This window comes from Conger conger, chromosome 4, assembly GCF_963514075.1.
Source record: "Conger conger chromosome 4, fConCon1.1, whole genome shotgun sequence".
Taxonomy (NCBI): Eukaryota; Metazoa; Chordata; class Actinopteri; order Anguilliformes; family Congridae; genus Conger; species Conger conger.
Window position 1 is genome coordinate 33,542,295 of NC_083763.1, and position 16,522 is coordinate 33,558,816.

A 16,522-nucleotide genomic window follows, 5' to 3' on the forward strand; every position below is an offset into this window, starting at 1 on the left:
CCCTTTGGTATTTTACCAGTAGGCCTGGAGCATAAAATGTCTCCTTGAATTATTCCAGACGCCAGTTCTTTGCTCAGTATCTCATCTAAACACAACATGATCACCAGCTTTTAAAAAAATGACCACATTTGCAACAATACATAATTCTTTCATTTTTATGCTACCATCAGGAATTTATTAACATATTAACCCCTTAAGTCACACCGGCTCAGCTTTTTTTGCATTAATTCCTTTTTTTTCACAGTGCAATTTTCAATCACTGTGGTAACAGGATATACAGTTTGAAAGTGTTGAAACTCTATTGTAAGATGCCATTGCTTTAGCGACAACAGTTCCTTATTTTGGAACATGCGGGTGGTAAAACAAGTGTGTGGGGACCTCACCTTCTCTGAATTTTGCCAGTATTGTTTTCACAACAACGGTCCATCGAACCAAAGGCATAATAGTTTCTCATTCTAAAAAGGTGCCAACTCAGAGAAACATTGGTAGAATCTCCATTGTTTACTTCAAATTTCTCTGGAGGAATTATCACTGTTGTCCGTTTTTGCCGTTGTATACTTATAGAAAAGTACTTGCTCATAGGAATGGTATTACGTTATGTATAGGCTTTCTAGAATACGATGACCCTAAGTATGAGTGTCCCTGACCAGTATCGGTAATTGGTAGTTGCAGATAAAATGCATTACCCCTATCTGTGTGTTAGAAAATTTAGCTCATCACAGAACCGACTACAGACACATTATTGACGTTACGACTAAAAAGCACCGTTGACTCCACTATGGAGGAGTCTAAATACAGTGAGCGTCTAAATACATTCTCAAAATATTGTATTATTCAGTATGCTTATAAACAAGGAACCAACCTGCTTTCGAATAATAAATAGCATGTGAAATTGTGGAATGTGTTTGACTTGTTGATGTCAATGGACATCAATTAATATATTAGTATACAAGTTAGTATTATTGTGATTATTGTACTTATTTTTCTAATCTTCTCAACCTGTTGCTGTCTGAGGAGAACTGCAAGGAGAGGGAGGTTGAGACAGACTGGTAGGGGGAGGGTGACACTTGTGGGGGGAAGTGCAAACACTTTTTTTAAAAGTGTTATATAGTTTAGTAAGAAATATGCAGTATTTTACACCTCATAAGACCCATAATATCATTTAGTGTCCCTTGGGAGTCTCCAAATTTGGAAAACTGTTTCGACATAGCTTAGAACAAACAATGCAGAATGCTCATTTTGGTAATATTGTCCTCAAATTTGAAATGGGATTTGTCCAGTGTTGTGACTCCATTGTCTTCATAAGTGCACCAGCTACAGGTACAATAATCTGTATCCAGTCAAAAACAGAAAAATATTTTCAGTGAGAAAAAACACTTCCACTTTCACTGTTTGAGCTTCTGCAATTTCAGTCATATTTAGAGTAAATGGTTGGCATTTATATAGCGCCTTTATCTAAAGCGCTGTACAATTGATGCTTCTCATTCACCCATTCATATGCACACTCACTCACCAACAGTGATTGGCTGCTATGAAAGGCACCAACCAGCTCGTCAGGAGTATTTGGGGGTTAGGTGTTTTGCTCAGGGACACTTCAACACACCCAGGACGGGATCGAACCAGCAACCCTGCCAGACGACAGCTCTTACCGCCTGAGCTAATGTCGCCCTTGTAATTCTGCAATTGTAATTCTGACTATTGTTTGTAAAACAAACCCAAAGGGTCTGAGAGGTACTCAGAAGAGAGCAGGATTATGCCTGTTGTCAAAAGGGTTCAACAATAGTAACCATTTTATTTTGGGTATGTCACTTTTAAGCATGTCTCAAGAAAAGGGGTTAACACAAACAATGTTACAATGCACTGCCAAATAGTACATAGTTTTATAAAGTGTATGCTACTAACAGCAAAATAACAGGCTTGTATGTACTGTATGCAAGCACTTGCACACAGGGATATTTAGTAGGGTTTCCCTACTCAAAACACAATAGATCTATTTCCTCTTACCCCAGATGAGCTAACCCTGCTGAAAGTATTTTCACTGACCCCAGATCAGTTGTACCTGAGCAAAGCCAGATGTGTTTCCAGCCCCCAGGCAAATTTCTGATACACCTGTAATGCCTGAAGTTCACTCAGGACAATCATGTTACCTCATATGATGCTTCCAGGTTCACATATACAGTAGTCACACATATTCAGTTTCTGCTGTGGTCAAGCTCTGCACATTATTATCTGCTGTTCCACAGGTCCAAACATAGTCAGCATCTATTGAGCTATGTATCCATACAGCATCATTCACCATTCATTGTTTTTGCTGTGAACTTTTCTGAACACAATTTTGGCTGCACACAGCTAAAATGACATACCGTGCTGATGAGTGGAGAACAATGCTGAGTTCCTTCAGAAAAGGATTCTGGGTGATGTAGTCTCCCTGCCAGTTTGTGAACAGTGTGATAAATAAAGGGTAGGAACAGGCAGAAACCCATCTATTAAGGCACGCACTGGAGAGGATTGCAACACAGGCAAATGTTTTTCCCTCAGGGTGTATGGTCGAGAGAGTGTTGGCAGTCCTATGAGATCGTCATCCTGATCACCATCACTATCATTATCGTGATATTGTGAATGATGTAGAGGAAAGCTGCATTCCTCCCCTTGGTGTGCCAATATGATAAACAATGAGAAAAAAGAATAACGTAGGAAAACACCATCCCTGAGGGCACTTTGTGAGAGACAGGTCAAAAGAGCAGGGGCACACACCCCCTCTAGAGGATGCCCAGTTTTTTCCATCAGAATTGAGGCTGTTTGCAGAGATGAAATAGAGCTCCTCACAGTGCTGGGTCAGTTACGAGACCCATCACAGGCGATGGGTCTGAAGGACACCTCCATGTTCTCCTCCAGTATCATGTCATAGCGACACAGCTGTGGCCTGGGAGGAAGAGGAAGGGATGAATGAGTGTAATGAGAAATAAATAATAGAGAAAATAGAATACAGGTGAGCAGACAGTCGACACTGATAGGTTTATCACAGGAGTCAGTACAGGTGAATGGACACTGATATCTTTATCACAGGTGAGGGTACAAGGGAATGGACACAGATTGGTGTATCACAGGCGAGAGTATAGGTGCGGGAATAGTAACGAATAAAAAAGGAATCGGTTTCCATGTCAAAGTACAGATGAAGTGACCATGATAAAGGACTAAAAACTGGTGAGCTTACAGGTGAAGGGATCATGACAGGTGAAGAGACACTAACCTATTAGGCCGCTCCAGGGGTGTAAGTCGAATGCGCAGTAGCCGCATTTTGTAGCGAGGCCCAATCATGTTCCCTGTGAGGAAGCAAAGTGTAATCTTCTGGACCGGATTTAGGTCTTCGTCAAACTGGGCCAGTAAACGCGTCGCTGTATATTGCTCAAATTTGGACAGTTTACTGTGAAGGAGAGTGAGAAGGAGTGTGAGGACTGAAGTCACTGTGAGAGATCTGTAGATTAAATTGATTGTGACGCACTGGGATAATTATATTTACTTTGAACTTAAAATGAGCCACTTACAGACTAAATGCCAATCCAGACAAATATCTATAACGATAACGATGTGAGCATGCACACTACTGAACGATAGCCTCCTGTAAATAGTCTTTCAGCTATGTCATCTACCATTTTGCACATGACGCCCTGTACACTCGGGTTGTATTTTGATTTGATTTGTCAGTGTTTCATCGTTCATGCAGCTGGGAAAAAAAAATCACTCTGAAAGTGATTGTTTGTCACCGCTGTTGTAGTTATAATTGTGGTGTGGACTCCATTCACTTAAGTTAGAACGATGCTTAAAACAAGATATTTATAGTTATTGTTATAGTTATCATTCTTGGTGGGGATGGGTCTTGACTGTAGTCAAAGCCTTTTTTGTCTGTATCAAGCCTCACTGAATCACTCACAGCACATGGTATCTGTCAATATCTAGTTTCATGCACCCTCACTCTTCTGTCACCAGCAACAGGCACTGCTGACAGTGCTCAAGCCAAAGATGTTTATCTCCAGGTATAACAGTGCTACATTGGCATGTTGGATCTCGCATTGAATCACACTATGGATTGAAGAAGGCAAGGGGCAGGGGACTCACTGATCGATCCTAGCCTCCACCACCTTTCTGCCACTGTGTAGCTTAATGACGACGATGCCCCAGCGTGTGTACTGGTTCCACGTCACAATGTCCACCTTGTAGTTCATCTCTGTCATCCAGACAAAAGGGTACATGCCTAAGTCAGAAACTTTTTCAATAATTCTACAGCCTGTACTTTTGAACAGGGTCCTGTTAAAAAAAATCCATATAATCCAGCATCTTCTGGGTGGGGATGGATTAGCTAGATTAACATTAAAATGAGATTCTAATTTTAATAATTTCAATAATTTATTGGAATGGTTGATAACATTGCTCTGTCCTTGTTAACCCTTTCTACTTTGCCCCCCTAGAGGGCAATTTCCACCTATTTTGTAATAGTCCTATAATAGTACTATGTACTGCACACACATGGTTTAAGACTTGAATTAAATAAGAGGCTTGTACCATTCATTGAACAAATGAGACAGAACAAATTATGTCAGAGCATGTACATACATTGTGTGTACAGTGTATACAAAAGAAACATTAACATACAAAAAAATAACAAAATGCCATATTTTTTTAGAGTTTAGCACTGAATATCTCAATTTCTAAGTCAAGGACAAATGTTATATTTGTAGTAAATCAGCCATTTTACCACCAGTAAGCACTTACTACTTTCAATAGCTGTAGCTGTATGATCATTTGCGGAATGTTCAGTTTCTAGAGTGGTGACAGTTGGAATTTAAGATTTTTGACATTTTTTTAACTGCAATTACTCTCGAACACTACATACATATATTACATATCAAAATGTTCAGCGTTTCATACTGACTCTCACAATCTGTAGGTAGTATTTATATCTTTTCAAATAACACTGCTCAAAAAAATTCACTTAAGGGACGCATCAGATCTTGACGTAGTGTGTATGGCCCCCGCACGCCTGTACGCACTCCCGACAACGTCTGGGCATGCTCCTGATGAGTCAGGGGATGGTGTCCTGGGGGATCTCCTCCTAGACCTGAATCAGGGCATCAGTGAGCTCCTGGACAGTCTGTGGCGGTACTTGGTGGCGTCCGTTGTACCGATACATAACGTCCCATAGGTGCTCAATTGGATTTAGGTCAGGGGAACGTGAGGGCCAGTCAATGGCATCAATGCCTTCCTCATCCAGGAACTGCCTACACACTTTGGCCACAATCTGACAATCGTTCTGAGGATTTCATCCCTGTACCTTGCAGCAGTCAGGGTACTGTTGGCTATGACATGGAGGTCTGTGCGACCCTCAAAGGATATGCCTCCCCAGACTGACCCACCGCCAAACTGGTCATGCTGGATGATGTTACAGGCAACATAACGTTCACCACGGTGTCTCCAGACTCTTTCACGCCTGTCACATGTGCTCAGTGTGAACCTGTTCTCATCTGTGAAGAGATGAGACAGCTGAGAGGATTTCACAATCATCCCGGTACCTAACAGCAGTCAGGGTACTGTTGGCTATGACATGGAGGTCTGTGTGACCCTCCAAGGATATGCCTCCCCAGACGGCCTGTAGCGTAGTGGTTAAGGTAGATGACTGGGACACACAAGGTCTGTGGTTCGATCTCCAAAGTAGCGCCAATAAGATCCGCACAACCGCTGGGCCCTTGAGCAAGGCCCTTAACCCTGCATTGCTCCAGGAGAGGATTGTCTCCTGCTTAGTCTAATCAACTGTGCGTCACTCTGGATAAGAGCGTCTGCCAAATGCCATTAATGTAATGTAGAAAGAGACCAGGGCAGCAATGGCGGACCTGCCAATTGCCACAGATGGTTAAGTCTTCCCTTAATTTTTTTGAGCAGTGTATTAGCATTTGTTTGAGAACAGCTTTCTTCTCACTCTAGTCTCACTCTAACAGACATTCTGCAGTTCAACCAATCCACATTATTTATGAAAATGAGCTGTGTGTTCATCAAAGCCTGTGATGTCACAATAACCGTTTCCCTCTAACAGAGTACATATTATTAGGTACACCTGCACACCAGCATGTAAATGCAAGTATTGAAACACCATAATATTAGCAGTAGTAGCAATAGTCCACGATTTGCTGCAATCACATTTTCTTTAGGAAATGAAAATCTCTTGTTGTTTCTTATTACTTATTTCTGTTTAATGCTCCTTTTGTCATCAGGAATAATATATGGAATCATGTATTTTACTTCAGGGTTTTTACTCTGTTCAGGTGACTGAATAGTCACTAACTGTGAGATTTGTACCTTTGAGATTCTGCTGTAGTACTGTATGTGATAAGCTTTATCTGTCTCTGTGCACTCACTGCAGTATGGAGACGTGGCAGTGGTGGAGAAGTACGCCTTCGTCTGACCCAGATGGAGAAGAGAATCCTTCCATTCACTGGCATGGTAACCTGGTCGAAGGGGAGGGTGATGATAACACGTCACAAGATGGACATGAACAAATTGCGGTCTCACAATAAAACTGCAATTCCCTGGGATTTTGGCTTTGTACATTGAGTGCTCAGTCGATCAAGCACGGATTCCTAACCAGTGACTGTGCCCAAGAGACTAGAGTCTTGCTCACCTAAGATTGGGCAAGAGGCCGGCTTGAAGGATTCGCACTGCAGGCAATGCCCATCTAGGAAGTCATGGTAGGAGGAACAGGGGTAGGCAGTGATGTTGCAGGTCTTGTTGAGGGAGCAGAGGTACAGGAACACTGACCGCTGGTGGTCACACACAAAGTATGACTTCCCTGTGTAGGTAAAAACAGCAGTGACCAGAGAAGGCATGTCATGGCCTGAGGGGCAGTTAGTCAGACAGGAACACTATTGGCATCTATATTATCTACCTAGGTGATATAAGTGAGAATAGCACACATAGCAATCGTAATTAATCCACTTCCTTTACAATCATGTTTGATTGCTACATTTCATTGGTGCCATTCTATTAAAACTAGACCTTCTCCACGCGGCAACTATTTTTTAGAGTGCTTTCTGGCTGTTACAGCTGATACAGTTTTTTTTTTTTTTTTTTTTTTTTTTTTTACAGGTACAGACTTACAAAAAAGAAAATACAACCAACTGATACACAGAACACACAGACACACACAAAAAAAATAAAGTAGTAATAATATTATTCATAATAATAACAAATACATAAAAAACCCATTATTACCCAAGCATTTATCTTAATATTTTTTCCATATAGTCTACCCATGTAGTCCATTTTTCCTTTAGTAGTTGTACCTGGCTTTTTATTCTTAAAGAGATTATTTCTGCTACATATATTTTTTGTAGTTTCCGTCCATTCTTTAGTTGTTGGTATCTTAGTTGTTAACCAATTTCTGGTTATTTGTTTTAGGATTGCAATTCTAATAGTTCTAAACAAATATACACCTTTTGTATTCACACCCCCTTCTTGATTTCCTAATAAGAAAACAATGGGGTTTTTCCTTATTTTAACCTTAAATATTTCTTGGATAGTTTTCTCCCAATATTCCTTAATTACTGTGCATGACCAAAATATATGTGTATAATTTGCTGATTTGTTGAAGAAGATCCACCTCTTCTTCAACATGTGCCTGAGATAGATTTCTTTATATCTTATTTGTATTTGTGGAGTAATAACGTATTGCAAAACTGTTTTCCAAGCAATATATAGAGTTGGTAGTGTTGTGTATACTTTGACATATATTTTCGCATTCCTGATTTGTAATATGTATTTGTAATTCCTCTTCCCATTTAAATCTTGTTTTTTATTTTGATATTTTCTAGGGACAAACAGAAGGCAACAACATGTCAAAATGTCAAACTCGTTTTGGCGATTTTTCCAGAAAACATTTAACATAATGAAGAAAAACCTCCAAACACCTCTTCAGAAGGTAGGCGTAGATGTGTCAGTGGCTACTCAGAAGACTTCACAAACAGATTTACAGAGGCTACACTGCAAGACGCAAACCACTAGTTGCAAGTTTCAAAAGCCGGAAGGCCAGCTTACACCTTGCTAAGAAGTACCTAAAATAGGCTGCAGAGTTCTGGAAAAAGGTTGTGTGGACCGCTAAGACCAAGATCAACCAACTTGTATCAGAGTGATGGCAAGAGCAGAGTGTTGAGGTTAAAAGTAACTGCCCAAAAACCAAAGCAAAATCCTCTCATCTGTGCCAACCCCCACCCTCTGTGAAACATGTTATGGAGGTGTATGTATGACCGCCACAGATGTGGATTCACTTGATATTATAACTGCTGACAGCAGCGGAATGAATTGTGAAATCTACAGAAGCATCAAGTCCAATCAATTGCCTCCAAACTCATTGCTTCATCCCACAGCAAGGCAATGATCCCAAACATACACCAGTGCTCTGTTTCTTCTTAATGATGTTCTAAACAGTTTATTTTGGAAAGCCTATTGTTTAGCCTATTTCTCTGACTATTTTTTCTTAATTGTCATTGGCACAACTCATGTTCACAAGCACACAAACAGACTAGAATCTAGAATCAATCAAAAGCCTGCAATAAGGAAGCAATTGAATACACCCTGCTATTTAGAATCAGCTGGAAAGCCAACTATCCAATTTTTGGTCCTATAAAATGGGGGAGACGATTCTATAAAAAGTGATGAGAGTTTCCGACACGCATCACCAGATAGGGATGTAAATACGCTCATATTAAAGGGGACCTTCTTCACTTTAACCTCACATTTAATTTCAAACCCAATGTGTTGGACTACAGAGCTAAAAGAACAGAAATTGTACCAACTGTCCAAATACATATGGAATGAACTGTATATAAAGGATAACTGATTGATTGATTGTTGATTTAATATGATATTCTTGTTTTTTTCTTGTATTTCTATACTTTTACTTAGTATTTTAATAATTCATTATTATACATTCATTTTAAAGTTAACTTTTTGCTTCGTTTTGAAACTGCGTTACTTTTCCTTTTTTAAGTATAGAACACGGGTTCCAATTTGGGAGGGCTGCAGTTCCATTGGTTTTTGGTGCATTTAAGCACTTAAGTACTTCGTCACTGATTGGCAGACACCTTGTTTCCAGGGCCTTACTTGCTGCTGATTGAAATGAAACCGGAAAAAGCATCAGAAACTGCAACCCTCCAAGACTTGAGTTTGACATCCCTGCTATAAATGATGGGCTTTGGTTGATATGCTGTGGACAGTTTTTCTGCCTGATTGCTGTTGATTTGATTTTGGTGGAAAGATGATTGTTTCCATTGGCAATGGAATGGTCCTTCCAAAATACTGTCAGGCTTTTGACATTTAGTGAGTGTACCTCACTAGTCTGAGCCAAGCTCTGATTTATGGGTTTGAGTTTAGCCATAGGGCTTATGTAGATTTGCTGAAGAATCTCATGTTTAAGTTGAGAGAGGAAATTTAAGACTGACCTGAGAAGATGGTTTTGGGGCAGCCAGGCTGGTCAGCCCCACCATTGGCATAGAAGTCAATGTGACCGAGGGGTCCTCTGTAACCAAGTGCTGCAAAAGCACAAAAAATGCACAAACACAAATCATTATATTAGATATATTATGAATATGTTCCTTCAACCCTGATGAATCACTAGACACACTTTAATCTCAGAAATATAAAGATAAAACAGCACTTATACAGTAACATGATTAATTAGGCACAAGTTAACAGTCTGATGCAGATAGAGACGAGTGAAACATAGATACACCAGTGACATGTAGTAGTGCTATCCTCCTTGTTCACTGCTGACTGTATATAATTTGTTTTGGACAGTATGCAATTTATAGTTAGACCACATCTGAATGAGAAGAACAGGCTGTTATTTTAGTTTCCTAGGCACAATTGTGCAATGATTAACAAACCGCAGTTTTAAAATGAACCATTAACCATATTGCTCACATAAGAAAACAAACATTTACGATAATATGTCTGTCACAACCACCGGTATATGTACAGTTTATGAAAACAGTCTGTTCAGACTTGAAAGAACGTCTCAACCCACACAGTTCAGCTGTAGGTGTGTGGTGAATTGGCCATGGTTGTAGGAAACACAAAAACTTGCAGGAAGGCCTTTAAACAAAGGAAAACAGCGCTATGGTTATTATTAACTGCAATATAAGGAAAACTGCTCTGTGTATTTTTACTCATTTCCCATTGTGGTTATTCTTACTGCAGCTGTGGATGGGCGTTTTTATTACAGTAAATGCTGTGTATGCTTCAGGGTGGAGTCACTGCAGTCATTGTGCACTAAATGACACATAGCCTCCTCTCTCTGTCGAGTTGTGTTAGGTTGTGGTTTACAGCCCACCATCAAAGTTATAGCACCGATAGAATAGTTGCAGGAGTCTACTGGCAGGTGTATTGGTAAGATTAGGTGGTTATAATTGTGGTTTATGGGATTGGTTATTGCGGTGACCTGGGGCTGCTCAGATATTTATTGTTCATGTGGAGCCTATTCTGATTCATCTATGGCCTACCATTGGTGTCAGTATGTAGGACATCCACAAACTGGGCATCAGTGGGATCCAGACGCTCCTCTGGTGGTGTCCCAGAGAAAAGAGGTCCAGCAGGGTCCAGTGCTATGGGTTTGGAAAGGGGAACAGAGGCAAAGCAATGGGCACATGATTGCGCTGTAAACAGACAGCCAGGCTAGGGCTCTCTATGCTCCATATCATGCTTTCTCTTTTTCACTTTCTTTGTCTCTCTTACTCCAGCTGTCAGGTTTGGGGGACAGAGGAACCAAGTGCAGACTCTGGGGTACAAGAAAATAACAGGGGGCAAATGCAAAACGTAATCCAGGGAAAGGCGATCCAGGCAGAAAGATACAAGCGGGGCAGGCAGCGTTCAATAACCAAGGAGACAGACCAACCAACAAAAGTACAAAACAAGAGTCAAAAACACAGAAAGTCCAAAGCCAGTCCAACATGAATGGAGAAAAGCAGGAAGTAAGAAAAGTGAGACTAAGAAGGAATCATTCTGAAAACACCCAAATAGTGATTCACACAGGCAGTGTGAATCACTCGGGTTTGACTCGGGCTCAGAACAACATAAAGACACAGACATCACAGTGGAAGACGAGTGCAATGAGTAATGAATGTAAACAGAAAACCAGACATGAATATGAAAAATAATAAATTAACAAAAACACAGAATAAGCTAACAGACAGAATCCAGGATCATAACACTAGCTGTGTCTCTCGCTCTTTCTCCCCATTCACCTTCTATCTCAACCTTCATTCGCATCTCAATAGTTCTAGATTGCTTTCTCTCTTACCCCCTACCTCTCGCCGTTTCCTTCTCCCTTACTCACTATCCCTTTATTTCTCTCTCTCCCCCACTCTTTCAGTCTCACCTGTGATCCTCCCAATCTTCCCCTTCAGCATGGCCCCCACAAACCCGGCAACATGAGCCCCCAGGCTGACCCCAATCAGGTGGACAGAGCTGAGTATCGCACCATTCTCCTGGAGAAACCAGACCACAAATCAGCCAGACAGTCACAATATCTTACAGTTACAGTGCACCGTTGAGTGAAGACAAAACTGATTTGATGCACGACTTTCCCAGATGTAGAACAAGATTGCAAATCACCTGATTGGCATGTGTTCATCATAATTGCATTGTGCACATTAGTTCTTCTACAGTAGGTTAAATCCCCAATTTATTTATTTGCAACTGCAGATAAATGGAGATGGAGATAAATTACTTGTATTACTCACTTTTTCTACTTCTAAATAGCTTGCCAGGTGGAAAGGGCCCTTTGTCACATGGCGAGTAGATGTTGACTATGAGGCTGTGTGGTCTTACAGGGGTGGAGCAACACAGATACACCACCTCAACCTCCTAAAAGCTCTTGTTACCATGGCAACTCCACCACCTCCCGACATGGCATTTGCCATCCCCAAAAAATGAACCTTCCCTCCATCACCTCCATCGCGGCCCTCCAAAAGTAATAGTATTTACCCCTCACCTGCATGTTCTGGATGAATGCTGTGATGTTTTCGGCTGCTTTACGTGTGTTTGCAACAGCAGTGTAGTAGTTGAGGTTGGCAGCCCCACGGTTCCAGTCCACTACTAGGATGTTCATGTCCTCCTGTGCTGCCAGCAGATGCACAATGTGACCCACCCACACCGGTGGCGCACCCGTGGGTCGGTACCCATGGATAACGAAGGCAGTGGGGCGGGTCAGCTGGAACAAAGACTGCTCTGTCAGACTCAGATGCGAGAGCTCCCGTCCACAATCCAGGTTGTCCCTCGTGAACAGCAGCAGCTTCACGTTCAGGTTTGTCCCCATGAACATCTCACGGATGTCGAGGTCGGTGAAGCCATCGCACTTGCTCACCTGGCCTGGGAACAGTCAGGAATAACGTTTTCCTTTTTTCCTTGATAGAAATAAAGCTATTTATAAAAGCAATTTCAACAAGCTTATATAGATAAAAGATTTGTTCTCATTTCTTATAATTGCGTTAACATGTACTGTAAACCTTGGATGGTGAGAGTTAATGGTTTCCTTTCCATGGTGGACCAAACTTACAATACGTTTGTTCCTGAGTTCCTGGGTCCAATGTGCTGGGCTGGACTTAAACAGATCATACCCAGGAAATGAAACCCAGCTACAAGCCCTCTCCAATGGCCAGGGCCACAGCTGTAAGCTCTACTGCTTCCACATCATTATACACTGCACTAGGCTATTGCATAATCATTATTACAAACTCAAAATGATACACTGCAATAGGCTATTAAATAATCATTATCGCACTGCAATCGTATGTTTATTTAATCTAAATTTAACTAATGGTTTTAAATCTTTAGTGTTAGGCATACTATTAGGCATATCTTCCCATGCTGCGGTAGCTTCAGCTTTACCACTTCCCCAGTCATGGACTGCCTTACTTTGACAAGATGTTTTTTTTAAAATCCAATCTCATATCAAAACAAATATATATATATATTTTTTTTTGGTAGGGACCTCAAGTGACACTGCATTAAGATGCATTTTTTTACATTCCTTGGCAAACTTTACAAAATAAACAAATCAGGGTGTTCAGATCCAGGACAGGCCCCCATTTGTTATGGCCCACGAATCATAGGGGAAACACGATGGCCTATAACATAAATAGAAAATCACCAAACCAAAATCCTAATCAAAAATACACAAACCACATTCAAAAGAAAAGAAAACAGGAAAGGTAAATTACCATGATTAAGTTGGCAGGATGGTCCAGGCACAAAACATAGGCCAGCGGGGTGTACTACGAAGCGAGATTACAGGGTAAGTGAGCTAACCTAAGTGCTAATCCTGGCTTTTCTGTACTACAAATCTCAGTTACTTTAAATCGGGGGACGGCTAACCTGGTCCGGGGCAGGTTATGTTCAGGCTATCGTCTTGAAACTTATAAAACCACCAACCTTTGACTAATCAACTCTTTGGAAAGAGGCTTCTCTCCAGGATGTTCCCATAGAATTCAGGGGTGTTTTCACTGGGCGGAGACTGAATTAATCATCTGGCTTTCTCCATGGTTACACTATGCATTTATGCTAGATTATCAATGGAGAGAATACAGTAGCTGACGTAATACAAGCTTCTTGAAACCTGCGTGTCAATATCTACTTCCCTTAGTTATGAAATGCGCTTTACTTTTTTAGTTTAAGAATAAATTTTGGTGTGAGTGTAATAAACGTTTTGGCTTCTGACATTTTAAATAGCATATATTGTATCAAGTTTACATTTTAGGTGGTCTCGAACGTGTGGCATAATTTCTGAGGCAGAAAGGACAATTTGTCAAGAGTGGTACGATAGCCTAAATAAGGTTTTAATTAACATATTTATACTAGCCGATTAACAATTTTTTGCAACCCTTGCCCTGGCCTTGTTGGTGGAATCGGGGTTATTTGTGCAACATAAAGCACTAAGGTTCTGAGACTCCAGAACAGAACCAGAGCCAGAACCAGAACCGCATCTGTCTGAAAGCAACAATAGGGGACCGTAACAACCAGGTCCATTAATTCCACTATTGATGCTGTTAAAATTATGAGACTGAAATGTCTCTGAAAGCAGGACTCTAATCTCTGAACTTGGATGCCATTTTTAAGAACGATACTTCAGGACAAATTGGGCCGGATGCCTAGAATTATATGACATTTTTGGGGTGTCAAATAGGCTAATTCATGAACACACGTTCATTTATGAAGTGGCATTCATCAAATTTACACAGGTCATTTACAACAGTTTTCTGAAGTTAGGAGCATTTGTTAAATCTCACGTTGCACACCTCATGAAAGAATTAGAAAAAAGTTAAGATAAGAATGCCAATTGTGTACATGTTCACATTCCAACTAAGGGTAAGGTTTTGGATTGAGATGCAGGCTAAGATTGTTGATAGGATTTGCTTTCTGACCTTTAAAAGGTATTTTAATCTCTGACCTTTGGTCTCTCCTATTATAGCATTCTCTTGACTATGTGTGTCACTTATTCCGTATTTACTGAATTCAGAGAGTGCTTTTTGTTATAGACATAAACATTGAATTCTAGTGAGTGTCCTTATGTGCCTGCCGACAAACAAAATTGTGACTAACAGCACTATCAATAGGCTAAAACACTGAAGACTGACCAGCCCCTTCACAACTGTATGCTGTAAAATCCAGCACACTCTTGAAGGCCAGAGCAACTTTAGCTTGTAATTTAAGATGGAAATTGGAAAAGAAGGTAATTACTCATAACTGCCTTGAGCAGGAGCAACAGAGGAGGGCAGTGGAGTTGGAGTTCATCACAGATTCACTGATCACACCTACCAAGCAGGGAAAGTAGTTATACCCTTCTGTGAGGTCACAGCCCTGTGTGAAAATATCACTGAACCTGTTATGGCATTTTTCTTGCAGGGCATCCCCCTTTATTTCACCTCTGAAGCTTTCTTTGATGTCATTGCTGCACCCTCAGTAATGTCATTACTGCACCCTCTGTGATGGTACTGACCATTCTCTGAATGGTATACCACAATGTCCTGCCAGCCTTGTTCATAACGAGAATCTTGGGACAGTAATCCCAGGTTTCAGACCCAGTTTCCTGCTAGCACAGTCAATACTTGCAAACTTTTCCTGCTTAGAACTCCTGGCAACCCTGAGGACCATCTCCTCAATACCGATACTCACCATCCCCCACCAACCATGACAGTACAGACAAGGATGAGTTTGTGTCTCACTCAGCAATGTGCCTTGGAAGTGATCTACGGTACAGTCTGTAATTAGCTGCTGTGTTCTCTGCCCAATTGGATCATACTCTTATATAAAGCACTTCAACCTGCTCCCCCACCCCCTGGGTGGGATTAAAGCCTGTAACAGACTCAAGAGTGGTGTCTATGAGCTGGTGACCCCAATCCCCTCCCCCATACAGACTCCTCTGACTGGGGCTCTGACCTCTTTGCATTGCTCTCCCAGGGTTAATCCAGTAGTCCAGAGCTCCAACGAGACCCACAGCACATGAGGACAGCACACACTGCTATGACAACATCCTCTCAGGAACCTCCCACACCTGCTTTCAGAGCCTGGGACTGACTGCAGACTGACTGCAAGTCCCCCAACACACCATCCTACCCCACAGCCTGGATGACCATGACAACAAGACGGCAAGGCTTACCTCTGCAGTGCACGATGGAGCCCGCCAGACTCAGGAACCACCACAGCCACATGATTCTGCCCTGCACAGCTGAATGAGAGAACAGGGAAGAGGCTATTCTGAGGAATAGATAGAAAGGGGAGGAGGAAAAGGAGAGAGGAGAATTAGAAGAGGTAGGGAGGGAAAGGGCATCATACACTGTCAAAGAGAGAAAGGAAAAAAAACATCAGGAGAAGACAGCAAGAGAGAGCAAGACATAGAGAGAAAGAAGAGATTAAGAGAGGTAGAGGAAGGAGAAAGCTATAGCACAAAATAGACACATAAATAGAGGAGCATTGTAAAAGCACTAGCACCAAGGAAAGTTTACATGCAACTATGAAACCTGTGCTCAATCCAATCCATTGCAGCACACAAACCACTAGCAGTGACCCAAACTCAGAAACAGACTCTGGGTACATGTGTGTCAGTGTGTGCCTGTGCTTGTGTGTGAGTGTTGTGTGCATATGTGTGTGTGTGTGTGTTTGTGTGCATGTACATGTGGGTGAATGTGTGTGTGTGTGTGTGTGTGTGTGTGTTCGTGTTTGTGTGGTTTGGGAGGAGAGAGGAGGAGGGAATCATACACTTTCATAGCTCTCTTAATGTCTTTAATTTGCAGTGTCTCGCTCCATACCACAGAACGTGGCACGTCATCAGCTATTAATAGGCCTATAGGCACAGGCAATGGCTTGCTAAAGTGTAGGCTGCTGAGATTAATAGTATGAGTGTAGGTTGGAGGATCAAACAGTTAGGAAAAGGGAGAAACTGCCTTTCTTGCAAGATCCCTATCTGGACATATGTACCAGAATT

General features: G+C 41.4%; 2 protein-coding genes across 2 annotated transcripts in view; one reads left to right on the plus strand and one right to left on the minus strand.

Annotated features, from left to right (window-relative positions):
• The window catches only part of LOC133126421 (acetylcholine receptor subunit delta-like), a 40,738-nt gene extending 34,190 nt beyond the window's left edge, over window positions 1-6,548 (plus strand). Inside the window, exon 12 of the mRNA XM_061238628.1 lies at window positions 6,413-6,548. Coding sequence (XP_061094612.1) covers window positions 6,413-6,454 — 42 coding nt within the window. The 3' untranslated portion in view covers window positions 6,455-6,548. The remainder of the gene's footprint in view (window positions 1-6,412) is intronic.
• Window positions 2,796-15,741, minus strand: lipib (lipase, member Ib). Its single transcript, XM_061240886.1, has 10 exons — window positions 15,698-15,741; window positions 12,035-12,411; window positions 11,420-11,528; window positions 10,545-10,646; window positions 9,486-9,575; window positions 6,671-6,838; window positions 6,408-6,497; window positions 4,117-4,225; window positions 3,251-3,424; window positions 2,796-2,923 (listed from the first exon to the last, which is right to left on the minus strand). The coding sequence occupies exons 2-10, from the start codon at window positions 12,362-12,364 to the stop codon at window positions 2,836-2,838; spliced, it is 1,260 nt and encodes a 419-aa protein (XP_061096870.1). The 5' UTR covers window positions 12,365-12,411; window positions 15,698-15,741; the 3' UTR covers window positions 2,796-2,835.
• Between the last annotated feature and the right edge of the window lie 781 nt (window positions 15,742-16,522).